The sequence below is a fragment of the Silene latifolia genome, chromosome 2, assembly GCF_048544455.1.
Source record: "Silene latifolia isolate original U9 population chromosome 2, ASM4854445v1, whole genome shotgun sequence".
In the NCBI taxonomy this organism is placed as follows: domain Eukaryota; kingdom Viridiplantae; phylum Streptophyta; class Magnoliopsida; order Caryophyllales; family Caryophyllaceae; genus Silene; species Silene latifolia.
In genome coordinates this window covers 189,009,785-189,030,927 of record NC_133527.1, presented here as the reverse complement: position 1 = coordinate 189,030,927, position 21,143 = coordinate 189,009,785, and the positions used below count along the sequence as shown (strand labels likewise).

Genomic DNA, 21,143 nt, shown 5'->3' with positions numbered 1-21,143 from the left:
CCCTCCAGCATTTCACCGGTTACCCTAACAGTGCAGTCGACAGGTGAACTATATTGCATTAAAATGCCATTGCAGGACTCAAACCTAAAACCATGTCAATTTTGAAACCAAAATTTTAAGAGTCGCCCAGTTATTTGGGATCACGCCCTCATATATACTCCATCTCTAAAATACCTTCCAGTTTTCACCATTGTTTTTTTTGTTAATCGAAGCGCACTTTGTCGCATTACAATAAAGGGGAGGGGGGATTTGAACCTGAGACCTATCGAAGTGTGCATTTAGTGTGTATATTTAGCATTTTTTTGGCTACTCACCTGTACCACACATCCACTTTTTTTTTTTTTTTTTTTAAATGCAACTTTTATTGTGATTTAAACAAGCTTACAAAAAATTCGCAGGCAGCTGGACTCCCACTCCTTTAGCAATAGTAATGTTAAGTCTAGTAAAAATGTGAGTAGCGGCACGTGTCCCGGCATTCTTAGACACGAATAATTTCTGAATCTGCTTGAGTAAGGCAATAGTATCCTCTGTCTCCAACTCCCCTAGGCCCTAACCCATCGAAGAGAAGGAAGGGAAGGGGAATGAGGGAAAGGGAAGGGGATGCGGGATGGGGCGGTGCTGTTTGGTTACAATTTTCCTCCTAATGTTTTCCAATCTTGTGAGATTTTGATTTTCATTAAAGGAGGTAAAATAAATTCTTTGAAATCACTTATCCTCAATTCTCTCTATCCTTATTTACCATCCAAGCACCGGGATTTTGAATCCCTAACCTCCCTCTCTTTTCTTTTCCTCCAAGACTCCAAATCCCTACATCCAAACACGCCCTTACGCGAAGGGAGTATAACATTCCTTATTCAACGAGTTGGGCCGGATCGTTTCGAGTTTGCGGATCGGGTATGTGTTTGAGCTAAGCTTTCCGAACCCAAAACAAAAGAAGGTTAGGTTTAAGCAGGGTTTAGGATTTAAGGCCAACGGTAGCCTCCCTGCTCACTCCATCAACGCCATTTTTTTTACCAAAAATATCAATTTTAATTCCTCAAATTTGCATAAATCAATACGTAAACAATTGATCTGTAGCTTCCCTATAATTTTAGGGCTAATACGATTCCTATTCATTTTGCTCGCAATAGTTTTTGAATCAGGTATGAATTTCCCCTCTTTTTCGATTTGGTTCTAGTATCAATGTGTATGAATTAAAATAGAGATGATGCTTTAATTACTATAACTTAATTAATGACTCGCTTTGTCTCGATCATTTGTTTATTTTCTTTATTCTTTATGAGCGGTGTTTTAATTAAAGGTAAACAAATGATTTGGCCCGAGTGAGCTGAAAATAGGTTATAATCTAGGGTTTATTGATGTTGTATTTAGTCGAATAGTCGGTTCGCTGAATTTAGGATTGTTGCTACCAAGTTTGTGAGATTGGGTTTATTGAAGTGGTTACGGAGCCAGGATTTGAGCTTAGGGGGCGAAAAATTTAGGGGGGACCCGAAAAAAATTCGAAAAGTTTAACTAAAAACTTTGAAAAACTCAACCGCCGGGGCGACCCCCCTAGCTCCACCACTGGTGTACAGAGAAAAATCTTCGAAGGAGTTTGAGTGATCAGTTCAGTTGAATTATTGTGTTTATCCTCGTCTTTTTCGCGTAACATTGCGTGTGATGTTGAATTAGTAAATGTATGGCTTTGCTTCGTTTTGCTTTGATCCCATGTCTTCATTGAAAGCTTCATTCTTTTACAGTCACCACATTTGCAGTGAGGATTGCAGACACTTAAATAAAACCATGTGGAGAAAAGCTGCGAAATTTGACATCTTGAAGAAAATGACAACCTCAAGAGAGATAAAATCCTCTTCAAGCCTTCAAATTTTGAAGGAATTATCAGAAGATTCCAATAAAGTTAGGCATCTTTATGGTAAGAGCTTGATTGCTCGTGGGTATAAATGCCCGGGTATTGGAAGAAATGGTGAGGTATCGTTACAAAATGTCGAGATGGGTAGTTATAATTACAAGATTTATAGGAACCCTTTAGGTCTCTCAAGAGCTTGTAACCAACTAATGCGTCATTACGGCAGTGCTGCTGCTGAAGCAATTGTTTCAACATCTTCTGAGGAAGATGGAGAAGTCCGTGAATTGGTTGTTGAAATGGGCAAACACCACACGAATAAGGGGCAATGTTTGCCGCCTAGGAAGACTAATTTGATTGCTGGGATGTCTCGTAATAAGTACAATGCCCTTAGGAGGCGGCAGGTGAAGGTTGAAACAGAGGCATGGACTGATGCAGCACGGGAGTACCAGGAGCTTCTGGCTGAAATGTGTGAGCAAAAGCTTGCCCCTAACTTACCATATATTAAGTCACTGCTTTTAGGGTGGTTTGAGCCACTGAGGGATGCAATCAGTGCGGAGCAGGACTTGTGTAAGATTGGGAAGAATCATGGGGCTTATGCAGCTTATTTTGATGAGTTGCCTGCTGATATGATGGCAGTTATCACAATGCATAAGCTGATGGGTTTGTTGATGATGGGTGATGGCCATGGGGGTGCCACTGTTGTGCAAGCATCAATTCAAATTGGTGAAGCGATTGAGCAAGAGGTATTTTTGCGTTTGATGCTTTTGCTGCCTTGTATTTTTATAATTTTTCGTACGATTTATGTTCCCGAGAATACTGGATATTTATATTCCCCGTTATTGTCTTTAATGCATAAACTTTGGTTGAAGAGTAAGGCTGGTAGAATATCTTGGCTGGTTGTTTCTAGTTGCCTCGAAATGCAAATATGGAGTTTATCTACTAAATTCTAGCCTGTCCTTACCATGGCAATAATGCTTTTTGGTGTTGACTTATGAAACTTCCTTATAAAGTGGTTTTGCCATTCCTTGATTTCTCTGTTATGTTGAATGTGATGGATTGAACTTTGAGGGCATTACTTTTATCTCCATAGTTCCTTCTATATGCGTGCCACTCTTTGTTGCTTCTTTAATAGACTTCTCAGTTATCGTAGCCATGTTAGTGGGTGTTAAGTCAAGCACTCAAACAAACTAGTGTGTATTTCTTATGGAAGATAAGTCAATTAAACCACTGTGTCTTTCTCTCAGGCTAAAGTTTGCAGATTTTTGGAGAAATCAAAACAAAAACCCGCAACAATCAGTAATGTCGAGGACGCTCCAACAAAAGAGCAACTGCGACTTGGGGTAAAAGTGACACATCTGATGAAGAAGCAAAAGGTTCATCAGATTCAACGTATTGTGAAGGGACATGATGACTCAAAACCTTGGGGTCAGGAGAATCAAGTAAAGGTGTGAGCTCTTTTAGTTTAAGCACAGTACATCCAAACTCCCTACTCTGCAATTTGCGGGAGCACTGGGGTAATCTTCTTCTTGTTGTATTCTCTAATTGGCGATGCTGCTTCAATGTGCTATAATGTTGTAGGTTGGCGCAAGACTAATTCAACTATTGATGGAAACAGCGTATATACAACCTCCGGTAGATCAGTCATCTGATGATCCCCCTGATATTCGTCCTGCATTCATACGCACCCAAAAATCTTTTTCTAAAGATGACAAGTAAGACCACGTTTCTCATTTCCTGTAGTAGGTTACTCTTACCTAGTTAAAATATATACTCCATAAAACCTACCCGTTTATACAGAAAAGGAAGCAGGCGATATGGAGTTATTCGATGTGATCCTCTGGTGCGGAAAGGTTTAGAAAAATCTGTAAGTATATTCTTTTACCTATCTGGTGGCATACCATTAATATATACTCCTACTATATTATGCTTTGGATGATGTCTCCATAGGTTCTGTCCTGTCATAGACAAAATCAATTTCTTGTTTTTGTTATTGAGCTCTAGGAACACCTAATACTTTTTCTGCTGTTCATATTCAGGCCAGACACACGGTGATTCCATACATGCCAATGGTGGTCCCTCCACTGGACTGGAGAGGGTATGTCTTTTTAAACTTTCTACAATTATGATCTTCACTGGTTCTTTGAGTTGGATTAACCTTTACTGCATTGCTCTCGGTGATGGAGCGTTTTTTGTTCAACCTGATTAATATAGGGGGTCGATCAATTCATTGTTGTGTGTTCATTTACTCAGCCACTTCCTTTGATTCTATGTGACAACAGGATCACATAGAATCCATATAGCAGTTACCCCCAACTTGCTTTGAGACTATGAACCACATGTCAATCATGTCGCATGTGCATGAACATATGGCTATGTTTTTTCTTCTTATCTTTGGAAGACAGGGAAGCTAACATCACTCAAAGATATGTTTTTTAGTTAACTGGTTTGATGCATGATAAAGCCATATCTTGCTTGTCTTCATCTCGTGAAATTCTTGCATTGGAAAACCTTCTGTTTTGATAGGTATGACAAAGGTGCATATTTGTTCCTTCCTTCGTACATTATGCGAACTCATGGTGCGAGACAGCAGAGAGTTGCACTTAAAAGAGTTCCAAAGGGCCAGTTAGATGCTGTGTTTGAGGTTTGAAGTTTATCAATTCTTTGCTTGATTGTAAATTTTGGTTAGCGGTTCTTTCCTCAGCCTCTTACGTTCCTGTGCAATGTCACTAGGCTCTCAATACACTTGGCAATACCAAATGGAGGATCAACAAAAAGGTCCTTAGTATCATAGACAGGATATGGGATAGTGGAGGCGGCCTGGCTGACTTGGTTGATCGTGAAGATGTGGGTATATATGACAAGAAGTTCACTTCTCTACAACAAAGGCTTCAAGTTATCTTATGGTTTCGGTTTTTCTGTTACAGATTCCAATACCTGTAGAGCCAGATACGGATGATGCCTCTGAAATTAGAAAATGGAAGTGGAAAGTAAAAGATGTTAAGAAAGAGAACGCGGAAAGGCATTCTCAACGTTGTGATGTGGAGCTCAAGTTAGCTGTAAGAACGCTTTCTTCTGTGCTAGTTTTAGTGGGTGAGAATTTTTCATGAATAAATTAATCATGTGGTGATGCTTATATCCTTCGGTGTAGGTGGGTAGAAAGTTGAAGGATGAGGAAGGATTTTATTATCCACACAACCTGGATTTCCGTGGTCGTGCATACCCCATGCATCCTCATTTGAACCATCTTGGTTCTGATTTATGCCGTGGAATCTTGGAGTTCGCAGAGGGACGTCCTCTTCGAGCATCTGGACTTCGCTGGCTAAAAATTCATATGGCAAATTTGTATGGTGGTGGTGTTGATAAGCTGTCCTATGAGGACCGCATTGCATTTACTGAAAATCATCTGGAAGCTATATTTGATTCTGCCGATAGACCATTGGAAGGAGGGCGCTGGTGGCTACAAGCTGAGGATCCTTTTCAGTGTTTGGCTGCATGTATGAATCTCACAGAAGCATTACGAAGCTCATCCCCGGAGGATTATGTTTCATATATGTCTGTGCACCAGGTACCAATGCCAAATTGAATCATCTTCTGTCATGTATTGCCTTCATAACATTTTGCAGGAAATAGAAATACTAGTATTGTGTTGCATTATTGTAAACAAGAGGTTATGGGTTATTTTGATAAGACCTGGTATTCATTGAAAGACACCATGGGATTAAAGAAATCATAGGGTTATCCACTTATCCAACACAGAATTTAGTATATGTTTGAAATTTAAATAAGATAACTGAAAGGGGCTAAGTTTCCTTGCTGTATACCTTTTGACCATTTCTCCTCTGGCAACAGTAACGGTATGCGCACATAGAAACATGTACCAACCCACTTGCTTTAAAATATTGGATCTAGGTGGCGTTGCCTACTTTGCAGTGGTGGTGTATGGTGTTTAATGGCGGTGGATAGTTTTTCAAGTGGTGGTGGATCGGTTTCAGTAGTGGTAAATGGTATTTGGTGGTGGAATTTTCGTGGTGGTTAATTGATGCGCTTGGTATTAACTGACAGTCTCCTGCCACTATGCTGCTCAGACTTGTTTAGAAGTGTCGGACTCTGCTATTTTGATGAAAAAGATGTATATTTTAAGCGTGTCCGAGTGTCGAACACGGTTACGCGAGGGAGTTATAAAAGTCGAAGTAACATAGCCTGCCAGCTTGTGCTTGCTCATATGCCACTCAAACTTGCCTACGTGAGTCGCATGTGACAATGATTTTGCCGTGTCGAATGGTCCTTTTCATAATTAACCAAAAAGGGAACAGAAATTTTATCTCTCTATTTTATATGGCACTTAGCCTCTCTCACGTTTCTCTCTTCTCTTTATTCTTTTTTTTTTGGGTACAATTCTTTATTCTTCTTTTTCATATTCTTAGTTGACACCTTTGAAACCCAATCTGAAAACCTCAATCGCTCCTTGTCATTTGTTAGTGTGTCCTCTCGACAAGTATCCTGTGTTGTGATGCGATGTAACACGCGTCAGAGTAATATGATGGTCCCTTTAAAAGAAAGTCCTTACTAGTAGAAAGGGAAGCACTCGATCATTTATGGTTTCTGATTGTTGCATGCTATCTGTTGGTTACATTAACTTTGAAAAGATGTTTTTATGTGTATTATATTGCTTTTGCTATTCTTAAGTGTTAGAATATGTGTAATCAAGCAAAATGACCCACTAAACTGTGTGCACTTCTTAATTTGTGAAGTAACAATCAGCCTCGCAGTTGAATCATTGTATTTGTGGGTAAATGTGTATTATATATTCAAGCATGCTATAGATTATTGAAAAATGCTTCTTTTAAAGATATTTAAGAGTCTTCTGCCTTTTATTATTTTCATTTAATCAGTCTGCATTTTGCAACTATGATCTCCGGTTCTCCATCACTATGTCAACCTTGATTTATTTTTTGTCAAGAGTTTGAGTGCCTTTGATTCTAGTTTGTTTGTTTGTGCTCATACCTAGACATTGTCCTTTGATGACGTGCTCTATGTTTTTCTTGGTATATGTTTCCTTTAGTCCAGTGTAATGTAATAACTTTTCCATTTTGCAAATGTCTGTGTATACATAAAGATAAAGATACATCCTATGTTTGGTAATATCAATTAAGATGCATGTGTACTTTATCATGTATTTGTTATTACATCTTGGGTAGTTTGTCTCTTGACTGTTTTTTATGTTCCAAATCTACAGGATGGTTCTTGTAATGGTTTACAACATTATGCTGCCCTTGGCAGGGACAAGGTAACAATCTTCGTCTGTATTTGCCTATTACCTGTACTTTTAATTACTCCCTCTTATTCACTATATTCTTCCCCTTTCCTTTTTGCACAAGGAATAAGAAACCAATTTTAGACCACACAAAACACACTACCCCACATGTAATTTAATTTGGACCACACAAATCAACCTAAAAAAGGAAATAGGGAAGAAAATCCGAATAATCCGAATAAGGAAATAGGGAAGAAAATGGTGAATAGGAGGGAGTATTTGTTAATGTACGGAGTCCTAATTGTTAGAGGTTACATAATCTATTTTAACTTTCTAGTGAGATCCGGATCCTAAAAGTTGTGATATCTAGCATATTCAAAGTCCGAATGCTTGAATTTGTATAGAATTAAATAAATCACCTTTGCCTCCCCCCTGGTTTTCTATAAAGTGCTCTACATGTTGATGGTAGCAAAAATAACCTGTTTATTCAGTTTAATTCATCATTATCAGGAGTAATAATCTGAGGACCAAACAAATTTGTGTGCTATGCCTGACAGCCTGAGTATTCCCAGTAGACTTGTTTTGACATCCATTATATTTAATTTTGCTGCTCTTGAATAAAATATGCAATCTCATTTATTTCTTCTTTTGTGCCTATGGGGAATTGGGTTATGCTTATCATTCATATTCCAGTGATATTATGTTCCTGATTTAGTGCTGATTGTTTGGTTTTTCAGCTGGGAGCTAAGGCTGTAAATCTTGTTGCGGGGGATAAACCAGCTGATGTGTATTCTAATATTGCAAAAAGGTAAGCCACAGACCACAACTTTTACTAAATTTGACGGAGATTTTTATGAAGTAATAACCCTTTCCTCAATGTAAAAGTGAAAATTTTTACTTCAAACAGTTAATCGAATAAAGGAAAGTGATAGAAATAGCATCCTGCCCCGCGTGCACTGTAGGCCATAAAAGTTTGGCGAGTCGATTCAGTGGTGTTAAGAAAGCATTAAAGTAGGGAGGGAGTCTTTATGCTGTTTGTTTTTCAGAAGTTGATGGTTGAGCGATTGCTTTCCTTTTTTGATAGCATGTGATTCCCCCCCGCCTTCGTTTTGAGGAATGATCCTCTGTGATTTGCAGTGTGCTATGTTTCTCGGACTTGAATAGATGTGTTTCCAAGTGTAGGACTCGTCTCTTTTACGCAGCAGTAAACATAATTTGTTTCCAAGTGTTTCCAACTGTAAAAGTGTCATTCCCATGGTTGCTTGTCGATTGTCAGACACATAGGTTTATGTGTGTTAAGTTCACTGGGCTTAGCTCGTAAATGAAATCTGAAGGAAACAAGCATCTCTTCAGAATACAGTGTAATGTCATTTGGCTGATTGTGTTAACTATATTTAAATGCAGAGTTCTAGAAATTATGAGTAGAGATGCAGAAAAAGATCCTTCTATTGAACCAAATGCACCTCGTGCTAAGCTATTGCTTGATCAGGTAGCTAATTATTTGTAGTCCTGTACATGACATTTATTGTTTTTGCTTGTAGATTATGCTGCAAGTTGCTCTTTTGTCAGACCACTCGTGCTTGATATAAAGTTTGGTCGGTGTGCCACATATTGGCCTATAATTTAAAGGTTTTCCAGTGTACTGTGCCGATGTTTCTGCTGTGCAGAGGACATTTGCATATTACTTAGTTGTTCATGAAAGGACCTTTGCATATGTTGGCCGGCAGTTGGTTGATACATGGCATATTGGCTAATATGCTGATCCTAGGCTGATGATGTATAGCTGCCATGTTCATACTTGAACCACTGGTCTCCTATGTCCAATAAAAACAAGCTGCAGCAAATTATGCCATTGTCCATGCTACCACATTATAGAATGCTACTGCAATTAGCGATCATGAGTGACACCACAAGCTAATATGATGCGTCTTGCGGATTTCCATGTATACTATGATTATGAATCACTTTATTCAAGTAGAAACTCCAACCAACCTCACCTCAAGAAGTTAAATTTTACTATGCATGGGCCTTTTGTTTGTTTCCTGTATCCTCTTCAATTATGGTAGGCGTAAAAATAAGTGTTGCCACGGTAAACATTGTGTTACTTCTTAATATCAGATACTTTGTCCGTCAAAAGCCAAGTTCTCAGTCTCATATATTTGTGGGAGGAGTTTTGAATTTATAGAGCACCTGGATTTGAAGGGAGAGTATCCTGTCTATATTATGTCTCAGAAACTTTTTTTGTTTTCAAGCATGTTGATAGAATGGATAAAATCAAAACGGTGTTTCTGGTCCTGGTGGTGTAATTGATTAAACTACATAATTAGCCTGGGAGGCACAAGTTCAAATCCTATGAAGAATATTGAGTGCTTTGTTTATTTTTATTAAAAAAACTCGACAAGTACTCCATATTTATTTTGAATAAGTTTATTAAAGAGAAGGTATGAATAAGACCTACCCTCGACTTGGAGGGTGAAGCAGGGGAACATATTATTGGGTGAAGGAGGGGACCATATTCTCTTGTTTGGATAGCAAGTTGTCTGAGAGACATGGAGGGGGACGGAAATCGGGATCTATTAAGCAGATTATAATCCTTTTAAAATAGGAAAGTTTGGAAAGAAAATGACATTGGGCCATTCTTCCCCCCCCCCCCCCCCCCTCCCTCCCCCCCCTTTCCTCTCCTCCACTTCCCTTTCTTCCATAATATGTATTCAAACAATGGGCTAGCGTTGTTTCACTGTGTGTTTTTTTACAGACGAATTAAGAATATTCATGTTATTAATCACGTTCTGGTTGCTCTTGATGTTCATCCTATATATAGGAGTGTACAACACATTGCTTTCACTTTAATTTATCTGGTTCCATAGCTAAGCATCTGGACTAAACTTTTTTTTACTTTTGATGCATAAACTTAGGTGGACAGGAAGCTGGTGAAGCAAACTGTAATGACATCAGTATATGGTGTGACCTACACTGGTGCTCGTGACCAAATAAAGAAAAGACTAAAGGAACGTGATGTAATTAAAGATGATAGCGAGATGTTTGCTGCAGCATGTTATGCTGCTAAAGTAAGTGAATAAGAGGTGGTTTATGCTACTGTTAAGTGTTTGTCTGGCACTTCCATTGTTGAATTTGAAGTCAAAAATAGAGTGATGAATTAGTGGTGTTGATTCATCAAAATTATTCTTGTGCATTTTGGAGAACGTAGTGTAACTTGTTAATGTTAGTTATGAACCTATGATAGAACCTAATTTCTACCGGCTTGAGATGGTGGAAATGTGGAGCAATGATTTGCCAATCACCTCTTAAAACATATCCTTGTTAATGTCAAGAGTTTAAAACGTATGTTAAGGTAAAGCTTTTCTCCCGTTGAAACACTTTTTTTTTTTGGTTTTTACCATGGGTTTAACCTAAAAAAAAAAAAGAGGTAGGGGGTGATAGTGACAACAAGTTTAAGAAACTGATGAAAGCAGATCGTCTAAATAAATGAAGTGTTAGCTGTTGAAGAGGAAAAGACATTAAAAAGTGGACAATCAAAAAATCAACAAGGTGTTAATAAGTTAAAATGTAAGAGTCAATTATAATTTGTTTTAAAAAAAAAACTAAAATGTAAGTGTATAGAAAAAGTCTGAAAGAAAAATAATTCTGAACGTTGGAAGGATAATAAAAGAGATTCAAGTGGAAATTTGTGGTGCAGTTATCTGCTTATCATTTGTGTAAAAAATTGAACTTGTGGATTAACTGTCTAAAATCACATCAATTGCCTGTCTTTTTTTTCTAAGGTTTTTCCGCTTTTTGAATTTGCCTTGTGAACAGATCACTATGACTGCACTAGGTGAAATGTTTGAAGCAGCACGAAGCATCATGAGTTGGCTTGGTGACTGTGCAAAGGTATGTGATCTTGCCCTACTAGTTGTAAACTTGTAATTAACTTGTGTTGCCTTCGTAATTACTTATAGAGTGGGTGACGTACGTGTGTTTCTTTTACAAAGACAGTTCTTAACCAACTTGCTACATTGTGCTGATATTTAGTTTAATTCACTCAATAGGTAAGGATACTAACTATCCCATTTTGAATGTCGAACAGATAATTGCATCAGAAAACCAGCCTGTGCAATGGACAACCCCGATTGGGCTTCCTGTTGTTCAACCTTACCGTAATTTCGGAACACGTTGTGTAAACATCTACGCTCATGACTTCTTGGTTTTTGTGGATTATTCATGCTAGCTCTGGGAATTTGTCGTTGAATATGATGTTTTGACTTTACGAAATGTTATGTGGATACAGGTCAAGACTTCTCTACAATTTTTGACACTTCGGCATGAAACTGACAAGGTAGTGTATTATTTCATTTGAACGATTTCAATTAAACTTCTATTAGTACTTGCAAGCTTGGTATTAAATCTGCTTTTGAGACTTTATCTCAGCTCGGTCGTCACGACCAGATTTCGGCTGTTGTACTATAAATGTTATCGATACCGCCTAAAAAATTATCAGGTTCTTGTTAAATGGTTTAGATTATCTAATACCATGCTTGCATTGTGCCTTGGCGCCTGCTGTAGTGCAATTTTTTTTTTTTTTGGTATGTGTAACGTATGTCTTTTAGTGTCTGACATGGTTTGTATGGTTTTAGATCATGGTAAGACGGCAAAGAACTGCTTTCCCTCCAAATTTTGTCCACTCTCTCGACGGTTCACACATGATGATGACTGCTATTGCCTGCAAGCGTTTAGGCTTAACTTTTGCAGGTTAGTTCTTAGTCTCTACTTTCACCCATATTGGTGATTCATGTTTGTCTGACTTTTGTGTTATTGTTCTATTTTAGGGGTTCATGATTCATACTGGACACATGCATGTGATGTGGATGAAATGAACAGGATATTAAGGGAGAAGTTTGTAGAGCTCTATGAACAACCTATCTTGGAGAACGTAAGTCTATTGTGTTTGAACGCATCTTTAATTAAATTCTTTATTGTTTTGTCTAATCAGCCATAGTTTACGAGGCTCCCATCCTTCCCATGAACATTTGTGTAGAACTTACAGAGAAACCATCCAAAATATGGTTTTGTAAGTGATAGGTGTCTGTGTTGCCTTATTAAACAGAAGAGTTGTTTACGCTGTTTTGTTACCTTGTTTGCAATTCTCTTACTGTGCATGAAGTTTGTTTGGGAACTAGATTGCCAGAGTCAGCAATTGTAGTCGGTTCGACTTTGCTATAAGATGAAGCCTTTTCAATTCAATGTTATGCTGAGCCCTTACTGTATAATACATTGTGTTGTGCAGTTGTTAGAGAGCTTTCAGACATCTTTTCCAAATTTAGAGTTTCCTCCTCTCCCTGAACGCGGAGACTTTGACTTGAGAGACGTTCTGGAGTCCCGTTATTTCTTCAATTAGCATAGCATGGGTGTTTGAACAAGCATCTTATTTATGAAGAAATGTGCACATATTAAAGAATGGTGGAGTAATTGATATATCGGTGTTGCTAAGAGGGAAGCAAACGACTTCTCGGCCATTCGGACTGAAACAGAGATGGCAAACAGGAAAATTGCTCTTTAACCCAAAATGTCTATAAAACATTTACCAAGTTGTAAAACTGTGAGATATTTGCTCAAACCCCCATAAAAGATTTATTTTAGTAACAATCTTTTTTAAGGGTTGCGTCCCAATTTGGTGAGTATACCTTTTTAGATATGGTGATACGGTATATATGTATAGTGTTCTCTAGGAAGTTTTTGAAGAGTAGATTAATGTTGTAAATGAATTTTGATACCAAGACACGATCTATGTACGAAGTGTTTTCTTAATAAAGAGTTTTTTTTGTTGCAAATCTTTCGAGTAGTTGACATTTTTACTGTAGGTCATTTTGACATGTTTGCCGCCTTGCTGGCGATACAGCAGTCTGAACACTACTAGTCTACTGCTGGCAATTGGATTTCAAGGCACTGCAATTTCTGTAGTGTGTTAATTGGTTGTGTTCCTTGTTCCATTGCTTTGATTTTCCATTTTCACGGGCGGTTATTTATGAGTGCTGATTTTCGCAGTATGACATCTGATTTTCGCAGTACGACAATTCTACCCCTATTCTACCACCGTTAACCACTGCCGCTAGCCACCGCCATATGCCATCGAAATCGTCATCCACCACAATATGTGACTGACGTCGACACCACCCATGCTCATATGATACAGTCGTATATACTCGTACTATGTATTGCATGGAGGAAAAAAAACACGAGGACAACGTACTGTATAAATCCACCCACTCCACAACAATCTCCCCTACCACCTGCACCACCACCCTCCTCCTCGGCAACCTACATGCCTTTTGCGCCTGTACTACATTGAGAAAGCAAAAAAAAAATAGTGGAAGGACGCAACAAATTTTTTATTTTTTGGCAACTGGGAAGAAAGAGTGTTTTACATTGAAGGACACAACCATTTTAATCAAGAAAACATAGAAAAAAAGATTGATTTATTAAAGGTCATCTTCACGTTTGTTAAACATATGTAAGGAGGTTATCGGACAATGCAGCCTGATCTTTCGACAAAAAAAAAGTTATCGGACGCAAAAGGTTGCATACAGAAATTTTCAAATAAAACTGCAGACAAGAACAGAACATGAAAACAAGTGCTTAAATTGAAGTTGGATCATCTCAATTTATATGCAAAGTCAAATCAAAAGTCAGGAGGAGTCGGGAGTCATTGACACAAGACAACTGCAAATTGGACTCTCTCACATTAGAAAAAGGCCGTCGGCACAAATTTTCATTTGTGACGGGAATATCCGTCCAAGTTTGCGACGGGTCAAATACAACCCACATGGAGAGATAAGACAAGAGCAAATTTTCTAGGGAATAATATTCTCTTTTGTCTTATCTACCCATGTGAGTAGTATTTGACCCGTCGCAAGCTTGTGACGGATATACACGTTATAAGGGAGACTTGCTGCAACTATGGAGGGACAAAAGGAGTCTATGGCCCTGTTCTTTTGGACTTAAAGTCACTTAATATAAGTTCACTTCAGATCCTATAAGTTCGATTCGATTCGATCCTATAAGTTCGATTCGATTCTATAAGTTCGATTCGATTCGAATCCTATAAGTTCGATTCGATTCGAGATCTTATAAGTTTAGTTCGAATCCTATAAGTTGATTCGATTCGAATCCTATAAGTTCGATTCGAGATCCTATACCTCACTTAATTTAAGTTCGATTCGAATCCTATAAGTTCGATTCGATTCGATGATTCTATAAGTTCGATTCGATTCGAATCCTATAAGTTCGATTCGATTCGAGATCCAATAAGTTCGATTCGATCCTATAAGTTCGATTCGATTCGATTCGATCCTATAAGTTCGATTCGATTCGAGATCGGATAAGTTTCAAATCCAAAAGAAACAGGCCTATCTATGACTCTATAAGACATCGATATTCGGTACATAAACCCAACATTTCATGGCAAAAACCAATGATTTATATTTATTTAAATTTTGTATCGCAAAATAAATGTAATACAAAATAAGAAATAGCTGAATTTTTATTAATATCAGAAAGTTTATGTGTACAATCTCTAATGTATCCTCTGATTCTAAATGTCTTTGTAGATTACATAAACGCTGTCTGTAGTAGAGGCGTGAACGTTGTATTTGAATGACACATGTAGAGGTTGTATGCACTCTGTAGGAGGTGTCGATTTGTATTCTTGAGAGGGTCACCGCGACTTGTTCTCTCTTGAATGTTGTAGCTTGAACTTGAATTTCTTGGGCAGGCGACACAGTTTTTGGTGTGCTTGTTGACTGCTTGCAGAGGGTCTGTCATCTTCTCTATGAAATTTCTGATTATGATTTCTCCTACTTTGAAATGAATGGGAGTGATTCTATTTATAGAGTTTCAATTCTCCTTGGTGGACTTTGACATTCACATAATCACAGACCCATTTATGGGTTTATTAGTGAACTTGGCCCAATTTGATCATCTTTTGAGTTTAATAATTCGGATAACCCATTTTGTAGTCCGAATCGACCCGTATTTCATTTAGGCTCTGTTTGGTAAGACATTTCAGGTAGCTTATTTGACCAAAATAGTTTATTTGACCAAAATTTCAGCTACCTGGTTTTTTTTGCAAGTGTTTGGTAAATAGCTTATTTGACCAAATAAGCTACCTGAAATGAAATGCATTTGAGATTTCAGGTACCTGAAATGACCTATCTTCTAATTTTTACCTCTTTAATATATAATTTTTAATAATTATCATATCCCTTTGCGTCATTTTATCAAAACCAGTTACCTTTTCAGCTAGTTTGTCAAACATATTTTTATATCATCAGTTACCTTATCAGCCCTTACTTTTCAGCTACCTTATCAGTTAGCTTTACCAAATAGAGCCTTAATTGGGGCAAATTAATTAAATCGAGCTAAAATTTAGTATTAACTCAAGTTTATTAATTTCTTATATTTATTCGGCACTTTAATAAATTTTCAGTGCCTACAACTCCGTCTCAATCAATTGTTATCTACTTCCTCCATTCAACTCCACTCTACCAATTTTATTTTTGTACACTATTCACAAGTGTTTTACGCGCTAAATATCGTTATCTACGTATTTGCAAAAATTATAAAAGTTGGTACATTATATTGTTTGATTCGTCTTTACGAGTACATTAAAAATAACTAACTTTTATAATTTTTGGAAATACGTAGATAACGATATTTAACGCGTAAAACACGTATTGACAAACGTGAAAAGGTAAAATGTTAGAGTGGAGTTGAATGGAAGTAGACTAGTTTTAAACCCGTGCAATTTGCACGTATATAGTTTCAAATTTGCTGTCAAAAATAATGTTAAAATGTTGATTGAGTTTTGTATAAAGTCATGTTTAAGAATTTCAATTTAAATGATTGACAAATTCGTATATTAAACCTTAGTCATTTTAACACGTTTAAAGTTTAGATTATATTAACAAAATTAAAATGGGAGACATTACTCCCGTGTAAAATATAAAAGTAATGTCGCATATGACAAAATGAATCTGTGCAAATTGCATGGGATTGTTTTACACGTGTTGACTATTAATCAAGGCCCGTATACTTAAACTTATTGTGTAAATTGCACGGGATTGCTCAGGATATTTGTAATCTGGCCCGTGTACACATACGCATTGTAAGTTTGAAATAGGGTCCGGATGTAATACTACGGTTTTCTATGTTTATGGGTACTCTATCGAGTGGACTTACTCTGTCGAGTAAGTATGTTTTTTATACGAAACAGTAGTCTGCCTGATGGGTACTCGATCGAGTACGTGTGGCACTCGATCGAGTAAGTCACTTACTCGATCGAGTAAGTGTGTTTTACGGGTTAATTAGCCGGGTTTTGTTAATGATGCGAGATTAATATAAAAGGGTGGCCGTCACTATTCTTAATCACTGTTAAGCTTTCTAAAAACCTTTTTGATAAAAAGAGAAGTTACGTGGTTCGTGTCATTCGCATTGTTAACAAATCTCAAGGCTAGGAGTGTCGGATTGCGTCGTTCGTTACGCCGTTGTGATCATTGTGTCGAGGGTAAGCTTTTTATATAATTTTCATAATATTTCGTTAAGTTTGGTTAAACCCTAATTGGGTAATGTTGGGGTTTTTGGTGATTTGCATGAATGTGGTAGTAAGTGTATGTATACGTGTTATAGGAGGAGGTTTCGTTGAGGAGAAATTCTGATTAGCTGCTAGATCGTCTGTGGTGTTTGCATTCCAAGTAGGGTTTCTCTACTCAGTATTGGTTACATAGCATTGTTGGTGATTGTTGTAGTTGTTGTTGATTCCTTTATCGTATTGGCATTGGTTTTGGTAATTGTTGTTTGTATAAGGTGATTGTTGTATAACTGTCTGTGATCTTCGGGGTGCGTCCCTGGCTGAGTGGAGTCACTTGCAGGAGTAGCTTCACGCCCTTCATTCGCCTTCTATGAAACCCACCACAGAAGGGATGTGCACATTAATGAACATGGGTTTATCGCTCGACGGAGATGAGTGGGGCTTAGGTGGGAACGGCTGCGGTCCCCCACTGGCGGCGAGGAGTACTTGTTGCGATTGGTACTCTGGCAGGGCTACACACTTGAGTGTGTAGTCAGATGTGTGGAGATGAGGTGGAGTTGTGGTGATTGAGTTATGCTGTTTGAGTTGTTTGTAATACTGTTTCATTGCAGCTGTTGTTTTATGTAATCAGTACTGACCCCGTTTAATTGTTTTAAAAATTGTGGTGATCCATTCGGGGGTGGTGAGCAGTTGTTGAGCATGTATGATGGCTTATGCGAGGGATAGCTGGGATGGAGTCATCACGTGTAGTAGAGTCTTCCGTTGTGTCTTGATCAAGTTGCTTTTGGTTGTTTGGATTTGAGAACATTTGTATTTCTTTATCAGTTTTGGATTTGAGTTGTATCACTTAAACTTTATTACAGTTAAAGTACGTTTCGTTATTGTCCATTTGATTATCATTGCTTCGGGTAACCGAGATGGTAGCATTCTCATGCTTTAAGTGGTCCTGGTAAGGCACTTGCAGTATGAGGGTGTTACAAAGTGGTATCAGAGCGACGATTTTGGAACCTGTAACTAATGAATCTAGAGAGTCAAAATAAAATGAACCCGGGTAGGAGTTGTTAGGAGCTAATGCAAAGACTTGGGAGACATCCTAAAGTCGCGAACTCGCCCTACAACTTTGAACCGGTCACTAAGGGGTGTCATGGGGATCGCTATGTGTTTACTATTGTTCTTATGCATATGTTGGGTGAATATATTGGATGAATATGTTGGGTGAATAAGTTGAATGGATGTGTTGGGTGAATATGTTGAACGCATATGGTGGATAAATATGTGGTATGATGGATGAATTGGTGGAAAAAGATGAATAATCGTTGTATGATAATATGATTTATGATTAAACATGTTTTATGATGGAAGTGATTTTATAATTTCTAGAAACATGTGAATATGGGACTTGATGTTATATATTTGTGATTTTGTTTACGTAAAGTTGTGGACGCGGGCCCACGGGGTCGCTTGGGAAAACAAGCGCTTGCATTTGTGGAGTCGCCACCAATTTTTATGGGAAATTGGAACCGTTCGAATACCTCGTGTCATGTCAAGACACAAAGTAATGACATAAACACCAAGAACTCGTTACCCTTAGCATTCTATGTCTAGAATGACTCTCGTGGATGCCAATGAACACGGATGTTCACAGAAATCTGGAGTAAGGGGTGAGGGTACGTATTAGGAAGCTCTTTTGATCGAACACCTAATCTCGCCTGCCTCGATAGCGGCCTCTACTAATGATTAGGGAAGTTATCTATACTTGATATGTTATCGGTTATATGCATGCAATGCAACATCCAAATAGATTAATCCTAGCATGTGAGAATTAACTGAGTCGGTGAAACATGTAATTTAGCATACAATATGTCGAAGTAAGGATTTAAGGTTGATTTACATGTGAAAACATAGAAACAAACGAAAATAAAGAATACGAGAAAATACAATAATTGAAAATTACAATAATTACAATGGTTTGATTGATCTACGTCGAAAATACATTTAAAACGGATGTTTTGAGAAAAGAAAAGATAAAATAAACTAAAGAACAGATTAGCGGTGATAATACAAGTAATAGTAGATTAATACGTAAGCTAATTAGGTCAAAGCAACAGCGGAAGTTCAGAGACAGAACTCAACCCGGAACAGGCGCAGCAGAGCTGCGTCCCTTGGAAGAGGCGCAATGGTCACTGCGTCTGTTCCTGAGGTGAGTTCTGGCTGTGAAGCCGGAACTGCATATCGTTAATGTTCGTTGGTGAATTAATGTTCGATTATTGATATTCGACTCAAGTGAAAGTGGTTTAACGGATTATTTACATATGAATTTGTCATAAAAGCAATAAAAAGGACGGACTCGAATTAATTGGAACAAATTAAAGACTAAATACAAAACTAATTATGAATTAATTACAACTCAAGCAAGTTATTGTTGGTTAAAACGAATTAGGTTAATTTAAAGATGGAGACGGTGTAATAAACAGATGAAGAACATGTACCAAAAGTCGAATTCCAGAAACTTGATATGAATAAATCGAGCCTCTAAAATCCGGGTTTGATTTAATGACGAAAACCCGCAAATATTGATTATTTGGGATCTAAGTCGGGAAAAGTGATAAATTATTAATGAACTATGTATTAAAATTAGTATACGAATGGAATAAAGGAGAAAATAAGAAAAGACGAAAGAAAGTAGACGGATTGACAGAAGACGAAGGAAGAAGAAGAAAAGCAGGAACTACATGCTTTCGACGTAAATCGAAGAGGCGCAACAGTTGCTGCGTTTCTTCTCGACATCTGTCTCCCGTTAATCCGTAAAAAGGTTTGAACAAAAGGTTTTATAAATCGATTTTAAACATGCTTTCGACGTAAATCTTACAATGATTAGTACAAAAATAAAATACAATAATAAAAGATGGGATCTACACCCTCAGACTTACATGTTTGACGAAACGAGATTAACTAAGTTAACGATTAGTGATTGCTCGACTCGAATGTAGACCTGACAAACAGATCGGGTCGTGTCGTGTTCGTGTTCGTGTCACATGTAAACGGGTCACGAACCCTTCAACCCAAACCCGACCCAATTAAATTTCGTGCCGTGTTTGTGTCGACCCACTTACATAAATGGGTCATCAAGCCTCAACCCTAACCCGTTAATTTCGTGTCAGGTTCGTGTCGTGTTTTCGTGTTTTGTCTATATTTGAAAAGTGTAAGTATATTTATGCGATGGAAAATCAAGAAAAATTATGATTAATTTAATAAATAGGTCATTCGTGTCGGGTTCGTGTATAGAGAGCTCAACCCAAACCCGACCCAATTAAATCTCGTGTCGTGTTCGTGTCGACCCACTTACATAAATGGGTCATTAAAGCTCAATCCAAACCCATTAACTTCGTGTCGGGTTCGTGTCGTGTTTTCGTGTCGTGTCATTGTTTGCCGCCTCTAATTCCGGGTCATCCCACTCCTCCTCTCGGAGTTCGATTTCAAACGCTAGCCTAGAGGTACCCTCCCTTGGTTCTCCCTTTCGGTCTCAACCTAGGTTAGTGATAAGACCAATTTCCGGGTATCCAATTTACAACCTAACCAACTCTCGTTGGAGAACAAGGGTTACAAATCGACACTACCCAAAATTAATCCATAAACCATGTCATTCCTCTAAACTACCCTCACCAATTTCCCCCAACAATTAGCCTTTATGAGAATCAATTAGTGAAATTACTCATGTCGGGTCAAACCGAGTCCTAGTAAAAGACTACTCACTATTCATGGTTATTTTAACAAGGAAACTACTAAAGGTGGTGACTTTAACAATAAGCATTATGAGATAAGGATTTCTACTATTAAGCATGCAATTGACAACAAAGAAGATGATATTAAACCAATTAAGCCTTAACTAAGTGGAATTAAGCAAAAAGAAAGTAACTTTAACCACAAGTAAGGTAAATATTCAAAAACAAGGGAAGCATAAACTAAGGAAACATGAAATTAACAACTAAAACAAGGAAATAAATATGAGAAAGGGAGATATACCAACAAAGAAGAAAGGAAATAACTTGATTGAATTGATTTCTTCTCAAAAATCTAAGAACAAGTGAGATCCAATGTTCTTCCCAATTTTCTCTACCTACCCAATTTTTGATCCAAAAACAAGTGTTATGAAAGTTGTTCTTACAAGGTTACCCATTTTCTATATATATCATGGGCTTAAAAACATCAAAATACAAACAATTCTCAAAAACAGCCCGGTTACTATTCCCAGCCGGTGTATCGATACATCGCCCGCCCCTTAGTTACACCGGCTGAAGGAAAGTTACACCGCCCGCTCACAAAGTTACACCGGGTGACCAAAATTACACTGCTCCTGATCACAATGCACAGGCTAGGGGAAGGAGATACACCAACAAGGCTAAATGAGATACACCGGCTACCCTTGAGTTGCACCGCGCCTGATCACAATACACTGGCTA

The 21,143-nt window shown here is 37.8% G+C and overlaps 2 protein-coding genes across 3 annotated transcripts in view; both read left to right on the top strand.

Moving 5' to 3' along the window:
* Positions 1 to 21,143, top strand: part of LOC141631854 (uncharacterized) — a 109,586-nt gene that overhangs the window by 29,263 nt on the left and 59,180 nt on the right. The window lies entirely within an intron of this gene.
* On the top strand, positions 718 to 12,928 carry LOC141643940 (DNA-directed RNA polymerase 1B, mitochondrial-like). 2 transcript variants are annotated; one of them, XM_074453342.1, is made up of 20 exons: positions 718 to 1,142; positions 1,740 to 2,589; positions 3,091 to 3,291; positions 3,425 to 3,558; positions 3,644 to 3,710; positions 3,883 to 3,941; positions 4,370 to 4,487; positions 4,577 to 4,690; positions 4,771 to 4,902; positions 4,995 to 5,411; positions 7,083 to 7,133; positions 7,838 to 7,908; positions 8,505 to 8,589; positions 10,016 to 10,168; positions 10,917 to 10,991; positions 11,188 to 11,277; positions 11,389 to 11,436; positions 11,735 to 11,849; positions 11,927 to 12,030; positions 12,385 to 12,928. In XM_074453342.1, exons 2-20 carry the CDS (start codon positions 1,783 to 1,785, stop codon positions 12,493 to 12,495), a joined length of 2,952 nt encoding a protein of 983 aa, XP_074309443.1. In that variant the 5' UTR covers positions 718 to 1,142; positions 1,740 to 1,782; the 3' UTR covers positions 12,496 to 12,928. The 2 variants fall into 2 exon arrangements, with proteins under 2 accessions (XP_074309443.1, XP_074309444.1); XM_074453343.1 differs by having other exon boundaries at positions 993 to 1,142; positions 1,755 to 2,589.

Bases quoted from the DNA above. Each gene is read 5' to 3' on its own strand.
- LOC141643940 (XM_074453342.1), top strand. From the start codon at position 1,783: ATGTGGAGAAAAGCTGCGAAATTTGACATCTTGAAGAAAATGACAACC. The intron at 3,559-3,643 runs GTAAGACCACGT...CCGTTTATACAG, and splicing joins TCTTTTTCTAAAGATGACAA to AAAAGGAAGCAGGCGATATG. The intron at 11,278-11,388 runs GTAAACATCTAC...ATGTGGATACAG, and splicing joins GTAATTTCGGAACACGTTGT to GTCAAGACTTCTCTACAATT.